Source organism: Haemorhous mexicanus, chromosome 32 (genome assembly GCF_027477595.1).
Source record: "Haemorhous mexicanus isolate bHaeMex1 chromosome 32, bHaeMex1.pri, whole genome shotgun sequence".
Classification (NCBI taxonomy): Eukaryota; Metazoa; Chordata; class Aves; order Passeriformes; family Fringillidae; genus Haemorhous; species Haemorhous mexicanus.
This window is the reverse complement of record NC_082372.1, coordinates 3,133,121-3,146,925: the sequence shown is the minus strand read 5'-3', so window position 1 is coordinate 3,146,925 and position 13,805 is coordinate 3,133,121. Positions and strand designations below refer to the sequence as shown.

The 13,805-nt window shown below is 53.4% G+C and overlaps 1 protein-coding gene across 1 annotated transcript; it reads right to left on the bottom strand.

Annotated features, from left to right (window-relative positions):
- Nucleotides 1-5,564: 5,564 nt before the first annotated feature.
- On the bottom strand, nt 5,565-13,147 carry LOC132340495 (uncharacterized). Its single transcript, XM_059871515.1, has 3 exons — nt 13,099-13,147; nt 8,058-8,248; nt 5,565-7,556 (listed from the first exon to the last, which is right to left on the bottom strand). The coding sequence occupies exons 1-3, from the start codon at nt 13,145-13,147 to the stop codon at nt 6,450-6,452; spliced, it is 1,347 nt and encodes a 448-aa protein (XP_059727498.1). The 3' UTR covers nt 5,565-6,449.
- Between the last annotated feature and the right edge of the window lie 658 nt (nt 13,148-13,805).

Sequence of the window (13,805 nt, the reverse complement as noted above, 5' to 3'; positions counted from 1 at the left end):
GCATTTAAAGCACGCCATTGCACTGATTAGGGTGTGGACGGCTGTTTGAAAGGGTGTCAGTTGTTCTTCCCTTACAACGTGTTTAATCATGTCTGCCAAGCTGGCCCCGGCCGGTAGGGAGCGCAAGATATCTTTGGTGACGGAATTACACTGCTGCCGCAGGCAGTCGGCCACCACAGGGCCTTTTGCCGCCGCAGGCAGGGTAGAGGACTCTACCGCTGCTTGCAGGCGATCTACAAACTGCGTGAAGCTTTCACTCTCTCCCTGCTTTATGGTGGACCACGGTGATGGCTTGGCTACCACCCGAGAGGCGGCACGTATGGCCTCTCTGGCAGCTCGAGTTGTTGCCCTGACTTCCTCGGCCCGCAACTGTGCGGCTTGTTGCTGTGGTGTGGCTACCTGGTCATGCTTCCCTAGCAGTCTGGACAGGCTCGAGCCGTGCAGTTGCTGCCCTTCCCCAGAAGCCTGGGCTAGTGCGGTTGTGCAATGATCGCTCCATTCCTGCTTAAATACAATCAGTCCCGCCCCGTCGAAAAGCATGCGGCTTATTTGTGTAATGTCAAAGGGAAGCAGATCGTCATTGCTAAAAAGGCCATCCACAAGAGTGGAAACTATAGCTGAATTGATCCCTTTTTCTGAAATCGCTTTGACAATCGCTTGTACATCTTTGGGATTTACCGGGGTATATGTCCTTTGTTGATTCCCCTGCGCTCCGGTGACCCTCACCGGGAAGGCATGTATCGTGGCTGCGGGTGCCCAATCCGCGCACGCTATTTTTATTTTTCCCCAATCGGTGAGTTTGTGTTGCGATTGTTTCCCGATATCGCTTAAAACTTTATTCGGTTTTGTTTGAAACCGCATTAATTCTGCTCTTTCGGCTTCCGAGTCCCAGTCGGACTCGGTCGGCCCTTCCGAGCTGTCTGAGCAGCTGCCGCTTGACTCAGAGCCGGAAGTCGACTGCCGATACGTTTCCGGCGCTCCATGCCGTCTTGTGCGGCTTCGACCCCGCTCCTCCCCTCGGGGGTGGTGCCGCTCCCGCCCCCTGGGCTTGCCCTGCCTCCCGCAGGGAGGGATCTCTCCCTTATATGGTAGCACTATTGAGCGCGGCCCCCGATCGAGTACGCGCTCTTTGCCGTTCTCCCGCGCATGCGCGTTTGCGGGGATCAGCGGCTGTAGACTGAGCGTGCGCTCTGTGCTGGTCTCCCGTGCATGCGCATCAGCAACTACCCGCGCCTCCGGACTTTTCCCGCCGCGGACTCGTGCGCCCCGCCCATCTCCTGGGTCGCCGGCGCCATGTTTTGCCGTGTACGGCGGCGGCGGCGGCGCCCGCGTGTCCGTGCCAGCCATTTTTTCGGCGTCCCGGGCTTCCTCCGCCAGCTCCCCCCAAAAGGACCGTGCGCGCCGCTGTGCCTCCGGCGCCGGGTCGTTGACCGGCGGGGAAGGGACGGACAGGGAAACCGCGGATTTTTCGAAATGTTCCGCGGGGGGGCTAGGACCCGGCGGGCTCCGCGGGAGGGTCGGGGGGTCCCCTGGGGGCTCCGGTGGGTTTGGGCTCGGGGAGGGTTGGAACGCGCCCGGCCCCCGCGCATTCCCGCCCTCAATCAAATCGCTCTCAGGGACGGTTTGCGTCGCCGCTCCTACCCCCAGCTGTGGTGTAGCTAGTAAACACGTACGCGCGGCTTTCCACGTCTCTTGTTCTTCTAATGCCCTGCGTAGGGCCACTTCTACTTTCCCCCACGCTTTAAGGCTTTTACCGCTGCCTGAGGATTTAGTATCCTCTGCTAAAGCGGCGGTGCATCTTTCCCACACCTCCGGATGTAATATTTCTATGGGACGCTCAATCGTCCCCAGCTCTAGGAGTCTTGCGATAGCAAGATTAAAACTCCTGAGCTCGCATTTAATTCCCCACTGCTCATGAACCAAACTCACGACCTTCGCGATGGCCTCCATAAGGATCGCTGGTCCCGGGGGCGTCCCCCCTGCGCTGTAGACGGACCCGCCGCTGCAGCTGCTGTCTCTCGTCCAGGAGAACCCCGTTGCCCGAGCTGATTCCCGGGTTTCGGCACCAAATATGTTGCCTCCTGTTATGAGGCAAGGCGACCTGGTCTCAAGGGACAGCACGGCGACCCAAACTCATCAGGGTCGCTCGGGCCAGTGACGGACGCAGACACCAATGTGGTGGACGGTCAAAAGGCCTTTATTATCTCATCTCATGGGGTTTTATAGTCTAGGGGGTTTCACTACGTCAGAGGGAGGTCTGCAGTACTATCCATGGTCAGTAAGGAGTGGAAAGTTACTATCGTTAGGGGGGCTACATTCCTGGTCACATTCCTAGGGAGATCTCTTATCTCAGGTGACCAGGGGAGAAGGGAATCCTGCTGCTTTCCGTCACATCGCGTGATCTTCCGTTCGCCTATCCCTATCTACCACAGAGCATGAGGCACAAAAAGAGCAAAAAGATTTGACTACAAGCTAGTTAAGAAAAATCTTTAAAAAGTTAAGGTGGAATGTGAGTTCATAGATTAAATCTATCATTGAGAGTGTGATAATCTTACTAATTGTATTCTTAGCAATTTGGTTAGTTTACAGCATTTTAAAGAGAGAAATACAGAAGAAAACGTCCTAGAACCAGAAAATAATAAAGGCACTGACACGAGATCCACACCCACTATCTTCTAGTTCTCCAGCACGTGATAGCATCCATGACAACTTTTACATCAACCCTGGATTTGAAGAACATCAAACATAAATTGAGAAGTAAAAGACTGTATCAAGTGAAAACATTTACACCTATAGTGAAGTGAAAATGCTTTCAAAAAGGAGATAATGATAGTGGCGCCCTAGAAAATGCTAAGATAAACTCTGAAATGTTAAGCCTTGTGTTTTACCTGCGTAAGTAGTATAATTGCTAGCTGAAATGATTGTTTAGTGATTAAAATAATTATTGTATAATCATAAGAAGAACAATGAGAAACTGTATGTTCCTAGTCTAAGGTGGCCATGCTTGGCTGAAATCTATGTATACTATAGAACAATGTAAGTTTAATAATTAACATGAAAGGTATATAACGATAGAATATAAAAGCATATCCATCCCGAACCTATGTCGGAGTCAGATTTGGGTCTTTACCCCTGACACCCAGAGCTCTTCAATAAAAGCACCCGCATATAATCATTTCTCGTGATTATGTGTTCCTGAACGCTAACACCTATGGTGGCCCAGGTGGCCCCGGTGGCCCGGATGGCCCCAGTGGCCGAGCAGTGGCTGAGAGGTGCCAAAGAGCCATCGAGGACATCCCGAGGCTGCTGCAGGAAAGTGTCACATGGGGGCAGTGACATCATCAGGGACATCACTGCTGTCACTTCTTCACTCCCAACTCCCCTCACAGGATTTGAGACAAATTTGGGAAATTTTCTGGGAATTTTCATTGAAATTCTCCCAAATCCTAGTGTGACATCACTGGAGACACTCAGGGACACTCTGGAGACACTCAGGGACAGGGGACAGGGGTGAATGAGTCCCCTCCAGAGCTTCCAGCTTTCCACTGTGCCTGCAGCAGAGTGAGGGGCTAAATGACAATTTAATAATTGCCTTTTCACTTTTCTATTGCCTTTTGCACATTGTTATTGATCACCAGCAATTTGATTTGATATGGTATTTGATACTGATATTGATTATTGGTGATTCCTTGTAGCTGCTGGTTGGTGCAATATAATCTGTCAGTTTGTGTGTACACCATACAGCCAATAAATAAATAAATAAATAAATAAATAAACAAATAAATAAATAAATGTCCTCTATATAAATCAAACCAGGCTGATCTGAGCTCTGTGTCAGACACATCCCTTGACCCCACTGAGGGATGAGTGGTCACTAAAGCCATCCCAAAGTTCCTTGAGGGGAGCACAGCCAGGGAGCTGCTTCAAGGCGCTGTCACTGAGAGATTTCCCTTGAAAACCCTGGGTGGAGTGGAAAACTGGGGACACTGGGCTGGTGGCCCTGGGATTGAAATCGTGCCGCTGGGATAGAACTGGTGGCACTGGGTTGGTGACACTGGAATGGAACTGGGGACAGTGGGACACAACTGGGAACATGGGGCAGGCAAACTGGGACAGGAGTGGGGAAACTGGGAGGAGAGGCTGGGGACACTGAGGTGGAACTGGGGACACTGGACCAGAGCTGAGGACACCAGGTTGGTGGCACTGGAATTATGACACAGGGTTGGTGGCACTGGGATTGAGCTGGGGACACTGGGGTGGTGACAGTGGGACAGCCCTGGGGACACTGGGCTGGTGGCACTGGGATGGAACTGGGGATACCAGGACAGGGCCGGTGGCAGTGGCACAGGGACATTGGCATTGAACTGGTGCTACTGGGATTGAACTGGTGGCACTGGATGGGTGGCACTGCAATGTCCCTGGTGCCACCGTGTGGTGTCCCCGTGTCCCCGCAGTGGCCGAGGACACTCACCTGCTGCTGGCCCTGCCTGCAGTGGCAGTGTCCTGCCAGCTGGCCCTACAGAGGAGGGGACATCGTGGTGTCACCTGGCCACCAGCAGGCCATGGCTCTGTGGGGGCGGGGCCTGGGCAGTGACATCACCTCATCCTGCCCCTTTCCAGCAGGTGCCATGACTTGGCCATTAGCTCTGGTAATGTTCAAGTAGTGTTCTGGTTAATTAATTAATGATGACATCAGCAACCCAGTGCCAGCCCAGTGTCCCCAGTCCTGTCCCAGTGCCAGCCCAGTGCCACTAGCCCATTGTCCCCATACCAATGTCACCATCCTAGTGTCCCCATCCTGTCCCAGTGTCCCCCATCCTATCCCAGTGTCCCTGTCCCAGTATTCCCATTTCTGTCCCAGTGTCCTCACTTCAGCCCAATGCCAGCATCCCAGTGTCCCCACTTCAGCCCAATGCCAGCATCTCAGTGTCCCCTATCCTGTTCCAGTGCCCCCATCCCACTGTTCCCAGTGTCACCAGTTCCACCCCAGTGCCATCAGTCCCCAGCCCCTTTCTGACGTCCCCATCCCAGTGTCCCCTCCCAGTGTCCCCAGTCCAGTCCCAGTATCCCCATCCCACTGTCACCAGTCCCCTCCCACTGCCACCAGTTCCCATCCAGTGTCCCTGTTCCAGTGCCACCACTTCCAGCCCAGTGTTACCACCCCAGTGTCACCTGGGTTGCCCTGGTGTCACTGCTCCAGTGTCACCAGTCCCATCCCAGTGTTCCCCATCCTGCCCCAGTGTCCCCATCCCAGTATTCCCATTTGTGTCCCAGTGTCCCCAGTTCTATCCCACTGTCACTATCTCAGTGTTCCCAATCCCATCCCAGTGCTCCCATTTGTGTCCCAGTGTCTCCAGTTCTGTCCCAGTATCCCTGTCCCAGTGCCTCCAGCCCAATCTCACCAACCCAGTCCCATCCCAGTGTTCCCCATCCTCTCCCAGTGTTCCAGTTGTGTCCCAGTGCCACCAGTTCCATCTCAGTGCCAAAAAAGTGAAAAAAAGAAGAATTTATGAATTCTTTTCCCATCACCAGAGAGTGAAAACACGACACGATGGAACCGCAAGGAGAAATAAAATAAATTGGTTTAATGCACAAGATGGCGTGGAGGCAAGTCAAGGGTTAAAACCAAACAAAAGAACATCTGAACTTCCAGGAATGTTTGAATATAATTTATATAGAATATAGAAAAATATATGTATATTTATGTATATATAAAATGTTAATATAAAATATTATTTTAAAATAATATAGTAAATCAACATAATTATATATATGAATATAATATAAATTCTGTTGGTATAAAATATATTAATGTAAAGTATTTTTATAAAATCTATATTTCTATTTTATTACTCATATATATATATTTTTAGATCAATAATATATTATGAATATGCATCAACCTCCGTGAATATGCATGAACCTCTGTGATGTAACAGAATATAAAGAACGTGGTTTAATTAATGGGGAGCTTTTGGCAATTAGCACCAGGATTTTATCCCTTAACAAACTTTTATAAAAATCTCAATTCTGACCACTGTCTCCCAGGGGGGTCTTGGCTGATAATGGGGAAGGAGGACAGGACCGAGCCCCAAGGGACCCCCCCCAGATTCTCCTGCACAAGATCCCAGTGACAGCAGGAGCTGGTGGCATCCGAGGGGCTCTTGGTGACACCAGGAGCTGGTGGCACCCGAGGGGCTCTTGGTGACACGAGGAGCTGGTGGCACTTGGGGAGCTGGTGGCACCCGAGGGGCTCTTGATGACACAAGGAGCTGGTGGCACTTGGGGAACTGGTGGTACTTGAGGGGTTCTTGGTGACATGAGGAGCTCGTGGCACTCGCGCTGGTGACACTTGAGGGGCTCTTGGTGACACGAGGAGCTGGTGGCAGCTGAGTATCCACAAGTCTCTCCAGTGACATCACTGCCCCAATGACATCATAGTGGTGACATCACTGTCCCTGCAGCAGCCTTGGGATGTCCTTGATGGCTTCTTGGCACCACTCATCCACTGTGCGGCTACAGGGGCCACCTGGGCCACCAGGGCCACCACAGGCACTCAAGAGGAGGTTGTCAATGAGCTCAAATATCCCCAGCAGGCGCTCCTTGGCCAGGCGGGAGCCGGCCTCCCACAGCTGCTCGGCCTCGGCCACCTTGGCCACCAAGGCCACAGGGACATTGGGGGATGCCTTCTTTGTCCTGTTCAGGATGATCCTGATCTCCCAGAGGCAGTAATCCATGTTCCTGTCACACACGTCCACCAAGCGCTCTAGTGGCCTCAGGGCCACCTCTGCCCAATGTCCCCTCCTGGTGGCCGCCCTTGCCTGGCTGGCAGCCACCACGGCCTCTCCCATGGCCTTGTTGGTGGCTGCCTCCTCCTCACTGGGGGCCAGCTCCTCCTCACTGGGGGCCAGCTCCTCCTCACTGATGGCTGCCTCCTCCTCACTGGGGGCCAGCTCCTCCTCACTGATGGCTGCCTCCTCCTCACTGGGGGCCAGTTCCTGCATGCTCGTGGCCACCTCCTCCTCACTGGTGGCCACCTCCTCCTCACTGGTGGCCGCTGCCTCCAGGACATTGCGTGTGGCCCCCACCCAGGCCACCTCCTCCCAGTCCAGGGCCACCGTTGGCCGCTGGGCGGTGGCCGCCAGTCTGTGCCAAGCTGTCCCCCGGCGGGCAGTCTTGTACCACAGGTCCCTGGCCCGGGCAGGGGCCGCGTCCGCGCAGGCAACACAGAGCTCGGCGGCCTCCAAGGCCAGCTGGTCCCATCTGTCCCTGAGCGCGGCCACCAACCTCTGCCAGGCCTTGGCCACAGCTCTCACATCGGCCCAGCTGATCCAAGAGGTGGCCCTGAGGGTGGCCAGGGCCTGGCCCAGGGAGGGGACACTGCTGTGGTCCAGGGTCTCACGGAGGCTCTGGGTGAATCTCCTCAGGGCAGCGCGCAGGGAGTCTGGAGACAAGCACTGCTGCACGCCCTGGTGTGACCCGGTCACGGTGGCCGCCACTTCACCCAGGGTGGCCACCACGGACACCAGAGCCTCCAGCAGCTGGGCAGGGGACACCTGGAAAGGGGACAGGGGAGGTGTCAGGGACCTGGTGGCATTTGTGGCCTCCTGCGGTGGCCTCTGTGCCCTCCCGGGGTCCCCTCTGTGCCCCTCCCTGGAGGGCTCTGCTGTCCGTCTGTCCCTCCCTTGTTCCCTCCGCCACCCCCTGCCCCTCCCCTCGTTGCCCCTCCCGCCCCCTGCCCCCTCTGCTGTCCCCTCTGCCACCCCCGCCCTCTCTGTTGTCTCTTTTGCCACCCCCTGCCACCACACTCGTAGCCCCTGCCACCCTCCGTGTCCCCCCATCCCCCACTCCGCCTTCCACCCCCTCTGTCACCGCCCCCCTTCCTTCCACTCTCTCCTGTCCCTTTTGCGACCCCCTGTCCCCTCCCGCCACCCCCGTGTCCCCTCCCGCCACCCCCTGTCCCCTCCATCCCTCACCGCCCCCTCCCCCCCGTATCCCCTCCCCCCCCCGCCGTGTCCCCTCTGTCCCTCCCCGTGCCCCCTCCCCTCCCGTCGCACCTCTTGGGGCTCCATGCTCACTGGGGACACCTTGGGGACGCTCCGGCAGTGAACGAGCCCCAGGACAGGCGCCGGTCCCGGCCCAGAACCGGCCCCGGTAGCGGCGCGCGCGGCAATGGCGGAGCCGCTGAGGGACGAGGGCCGGAAAGGGGCGTGGCCCGCCGAGGTGACGTCACCGCCCCTCCCCGCACCTGGACCGCCCCAGCCCAGGGGAAGCCCCGGGATTTGGGCGCTTTGTAGGCTCCGTCCCGGGGGGCTCGGCTCCGTCCCAGGGGTTTAAACTCTATCCCAGCGGATTTAGGCTCCGTCCCGGGGGGCTCGGCTCCGTCCCGGGGGTGTAAACTCTATCCCAGCGGATTTAGGCTCCGTCCCAGGGGTTTAAACTCTATCCCAGCGGATTTAGGCTCCGTCCCGGGGGGCTCGGCTCCGTCCCAGGGTTGTAAACTCTATCCCAGCGGATCTAGGCTCCGTCCCGGGGGGCTCGGCTCCGTCCCAGGGGTGTAAACTCTATCCCAGCGGATCTAGGCTCCGTCCCGGGGGGCTCGGCTCCGTCCCAGAGGTTTAAACTCTATCCCAGCGGATCTAGGCTCCGTCCCGGGGGGCTCGGCTCCGTCCCAGGGGTTTAAACTCTATCCCAGCGGATTTAGGCTCCGTCCCGGGGGGCTCGGCTCCGTCCCAGAGGTTTAAACTCTATCTCAGCGGATTTAGGCTCCGTCCCGGGGGGCTCGGCTCCGTCCCAGGGGTTTAAACTCTATCCCAGCGGATTTAGGCTCCGTGCCGGGGGGCTCGGCTCCGTCCCAGGGGTGTAAACTCTATCCCAGCGGATTTAGGCTCCGTCCCGGGGGGCTCGGCTCCGTCCCAGGGGTGTAAACTCTATCCCAGCGGATCTAGGCTCCGTGCCGGGGGGCTCGGCTCCGTCCCAGGGGTTTAAACTCTATCCCAGCGGATCTAGGCTCCGTCCCGGGGGGCTCGGCTCCGTCCCAGGGGTTTAAACTCTATCCCAGCGGATTTAGGCTCCGTCCCGGGGGGCTCCGTCCCAGAGGTTTAAACTCTATCTCAGCGGATTTAGGCTCCGTCCCGGGGGGCTCGGCTCCGTCCCAGGGGTGTAAACTCTATCCCAGCGGATTTAGGCTCCGTCCCGGGGGGCTCGGCTCCGTCCCAGGGGTGTAAACTCTATCCCAGCGGATTTAGGCTCCGTCCCGGGGGGCTCGGCTCCGTCCCAGGGGTGTAAACTCTATCCCAGCGGATCTAGGCTCCGTCCCGGGGGGCTCGGCTCCGTCCCAGGGGTTTAAACTCTATCCCAGCAGATTTAGGCTCCGTCCCGGGGGGCTCGGCTCCGTCCCAGGGGTGTAAACTCTATCCCAGCAGATTTAGGCTCCGTCCCGGGGGGCTCGGCTCCGTCCCAGGGGTGTAAACTCTATCCCAGCGGATTTAGGCTCCGTCCCAGGGGGTTTAGGATTCATCCCAGGGGGTTTAGGCTCCGTCCCAGGGAATTTACGCTCAGTCCCAGGGGATTTAGGCTCCATCACAGGGGATTTAGGTTCCATTCCAGGGGGTTTAGGCTCAGTCCCAGGGGATTTAGGCTCCATCACAGGGGATTTAGGCTCCAACCCAGGGGGTTTAGGCTCCATCCCACGGGATTTAGGCTCCATACCAGGGGATTTAGGCTCCATCCCAGGGGGTTTAGGCTCCATCCCACGGGATTTAGGCTCCATCCCAGGGGGTTTAGGCTCCATCACAGGGGATTTAGGCTCAGTCCCAGGGTGTTTAGGCTCCATCCCACGGGATTTAGGCTCCATTCCAGGGCATTTAGGCTCCATCCCAAGGGATTTAGGCTCAGTCCCTGGGGATATCACTGGCCCCCACTATTTGATTGACTGCATTTTCAGCCTCAGCAGGGATTTCACCACATTTTTCCTGTATAAAAAGTGCAGCAACTTGGACAAATTTGGATTCAGGAATTACAACTCGTACACCCTTCTCTTTTTTGAATGTAATTTCTGCTTCCAATTTTTCTATCAAATCCCTCCCCAGCAATGGTTTAGGGGAGTCAGGCATATGGAGGAATTGATGAGTTCCCCAGAGCTTCCCCAGTTTAAATTTTAAAGGTTGAAAGAAAAATTTAATTTAAATTTTAATAAATAAAATAAATAAAGTAAAAGTAAAATAAATAAAATAAATAATAATCAAATTTAATACATAAAATAAATTTTAAAAATTTTAAACTTTAAAGGTGTAAAGAAAGGCCGTGTTTCGCTCACCTCGGTCACCCCAACAACATGTAGAGTATCGTGACTCAGTTTCCCTTCTGCAGTGTTTAACCCCAAACGTGCTGCTCCAGTGTCTATCAGAAACTCTGTGGGAACCCAGGGCACAGGGAATATTTCTCAGCCTGCTCTGAGGGGTCCTGACCCCCAGAGGAGCCCTGCCTTTGACCCTCACCCATGGAGAAAGCTCCAAGAATGACTTCAAGATAGAGTGGAGCCTACAAGAGTGTGAGATGGATAATAGAGAACAGTGTAATTTGTCACTTGGGTGAGAGTTAGAGCCTGAATGAGGGATGTGGGAGTCCAGGTGGCTCTTTAGATTGCAATTTATTATATCCATTTGGTTACAGCAGGCCAGGGTCGTGGGCAACAGAGCCTGTGCCTACAGCTGTCAGCTCCAGCTGCAGGCAGGCCTGGAGAGCCTTTAATTTTGGGTACAATGCATTTTATACTTTTCTTTGCTCACCATCTTAATACAGCAGAACCAATCTATACCTTAACTTTTACCTATAGCCTATTGTTGTATTTCACTGAGTAGTTTATTTAGTTGTTGTTGTTGCACTGGTGATGGGCAATTTCTACTGAGCATGTTGGGTCAAGTAGATGGGTTTTCCCCCTCCCTCATTACATGGTCTCCCCCTCACACCCCCCCCGTTATACACCTGGCCTGTCCCATAGGTAATTCGCCCCTCCCCAATGGCATCCCGTTGGCTCCGGTCCTCTCTCCCCCGCCCCCATCCCCTAGGGTATAAAACCTCCTGTGTGAGAGTTCCACGCCCTCTTTTCTACCTGGGTGACCCCATCACCTGTGTCTTGCACCAAGCCAATAAACAAGATACTTGCACCCACGTGGAGAAGAGCGCCTCTCGTCTTTTACCTTCGTCTGTGCGGGTCCGTGTGGGCTAGAGTCTTAAGCTAGCCGGATTGGACTCGTAAGAGGCCCAGGAAAAACACGGGATACCACAGCCTATCATAACTACTGTAATTACCATATTCATGTTGCTGTTCTCCAATCACTAAAAGTCAGTACATTACAGTTTAAGCTAGAAAGTGTTTTTCAGTTTTCTTGCAGTGGAAAATTCTGAGACCTTTTTTCTACTTGCCACATTTGCTGACTTGTTTTCCTGTGCTCTCTTTCTGCTTGGTAAAAACATCTTTTTGTTTGGGGTGGGTTTATCCTTTGCTCTAAGCCATAAAACCCCTTCTAACTAGCACACCCTTTGCCTCCTTGGTTATCCAGTATGACTGGCTCAGCAATTCTTTTCTTCTACATCAAAACTTGCTTCCATCTCTATTCCTTCTTCAGATTCTGCATCCAAAAATATCTCTGCCAAGCACACACACCTGTGAGACTTTCTTGTCAAACTTTCATCCCTCCCAAGAGAAGTGGGTTTCCCATCCCACCTTCCCATGTCTGCCCCATGGTCACACAGACAGAAACACAGGTCAGCCCGTGGGGTGCACCCTCTCTGTCCAGCTGGGGGACATTTGGCTCTGACTTTGGGGCCTGTGACTCGCACGAGTGATATGGCAACTGTTCCTCCTCACCTCCTCCCTCTTCTCCCCATCTCCTCTTTGAGTTCCTTGACCATGGCAGAGACACGAGCCTGCATGGGGCCGTTGATCATACTCTCATAATTTCTGTGAAAAACCACAATCACTTATTTTCAGAATTTTAAAAGTTTAATAGTAATAAAATGGTTATAAAAATAGTAATATAATTAAAGTAATAAACATTTGAACAATTTGGATTAGGACAATACGAGACAATAAAAACAAAGAGTTATGAAAAGTCCAGGTACCTCTCTCTGGGCAAAATAAGCCCAAAAAAGGACACACCTTAACAGAGGATTAATCCTTAAAAGCAATAGGCATATTCATACACATCATACATGATGCATGAATTCCATTCAAACAAAGGATTCTGCCTGGTCAGTGTCAACTTCGTCCTCTGAATCCTGACGGCGTCTTCATGGCTGAGCAAGGCAGGAAGAAGTTGGTTTCTTCTGATGATGGAGCAATAAATTCTTTTTCTCTGAAAGATGTAGGTGTCCTGTGGCTGCTATCTGGTGTGAGTACCTTATTCCTTTCTTTAAAAAATATCCCGCACACATAGTTTCTATTTTAACTACAAAAGTTACATTTTAACTGCAAAACTACAATTACAATACTATTAAAATGTTAATACAGCACTACTAATCATACATAATACACATAGTAAATATCTGCATAGAGCCATATAATATGTACTTTTGACAAGAGGTGAAAAACAAGTTGGCTTTGTCAGTGCTCTGCTCCCCAGGACCTTGCACCGAAGGAATTTAGAAATGCATCTCCAGGTGACGATCGGTGCGGACACGACTGCGTCCCCTCTGCAAACCTCATCCTAGAGGCAATCCCCCAATTCCTCCCAAGTTCTCAGACTCAGTGCAGAGCCCAGCTCCACCAGGAACCCGTGATCTCTGGCCCAGCCCAGCAGATCACAGAGCACTTCATCTGAGACTGCAATTCCCATGGGAGGTATGACATTCCTCCGCATGGACAGAACAAGTTGTTCATCTCTGGAAGGTTGGTTCCCCATTTTTAAGGAAAACCCATCCCTCAGCAAGTGTCCACTTCAAGAGACAGTCTGCTGTGTCGGGAAAAGCCATCCCCTGCTCAGTTCTCAGCCTCCCGGGGGAGGTTTGTTTGGTCTGTCGTTTGCCCCCAACCCTGTGGTCTGAACAGGACCAGTCTCCTCAGGAAGACACGGGGCAAAGGCAGAGTTACCTCACTCAAGAGGGCAAACGGTGTCCGATCGCAGAGGGTCGCTGGGTCGCTCATCTCAGGACGTGTCCCGGCTGTCCTGCGATTCCATGAGGGGTCACCAGACCCCGCCCATGTTCAGTCTCAGCTGTGAACTCGGCCTGATCCCTTAAGGTCCTGTTTCTTCAGCCTCGGCTGCACCAAAGGTCGGGGTCCAGCAGACCCTGTGCCTCCAGCCTAGGCTGCAGCACACGTCGGCGGTCACCGGATGACGCTGTTGAGTCAGGGATGGAATGAAAGACTCCAGTCCTCAGGTGGATCAGGAGGCAAAAAGCATTTAATGAAAGCAGCGGGTCTTGTATAGTGTGACTCGCTAAGGTGAGATCTGATTGGTCTCAAAGTGAAAACCTCTCACACTCTTGGTGAACTATGAATAGCACACTCTGGAGAACCCTATCTATAAACAATGGTTGCAGAAAGAGAGAGAATAATTGTTTGAATTCTTTTCTCTAAGTTTGCCACAGCTCCTCACAGCTTCCCAGGAAAATCCTGGCAGAGCTGTGTCTCTCTCTGTTCAGAGGATATGTGATTACCACAGGTGTCAGGGTGGTTATCCAAGTCAGCCTTCCCTTATCACTGAATGCTAAATAAAAAGGGTTAACAGGCCTATCAGCAACACCAGCCACTGTCTGATATCATTAGCATTTAGAGTGGATCTGAACCCTTCGAAAACTGG

Bases quoted from the DNA above. Each gene is read 5' to 3' on its own strand.
- LOC132340495 (XM_059871515.1), bottom strand. From the start codon at position 13,147: ATGAGCGACCCAGCGACCCTCTGCGATCGGACACCGTTTGCCCTCTTG. The intron at 8,249-13,098 runs GTGAGGTAACTC...GGGGCGGTCCAG, and splicing joins GACACCGTTTGCCCTCTTGA to GTGCGGGGAGGGGCGGTGAC. The intron at 7,557-8,057 runs GTGCGACGGGAG...TCCCCTTTCCAG, and splicing joins TGAGCATGGAGCCCCAAGAG to GTGTCCCCTGCCCAGCTGCT.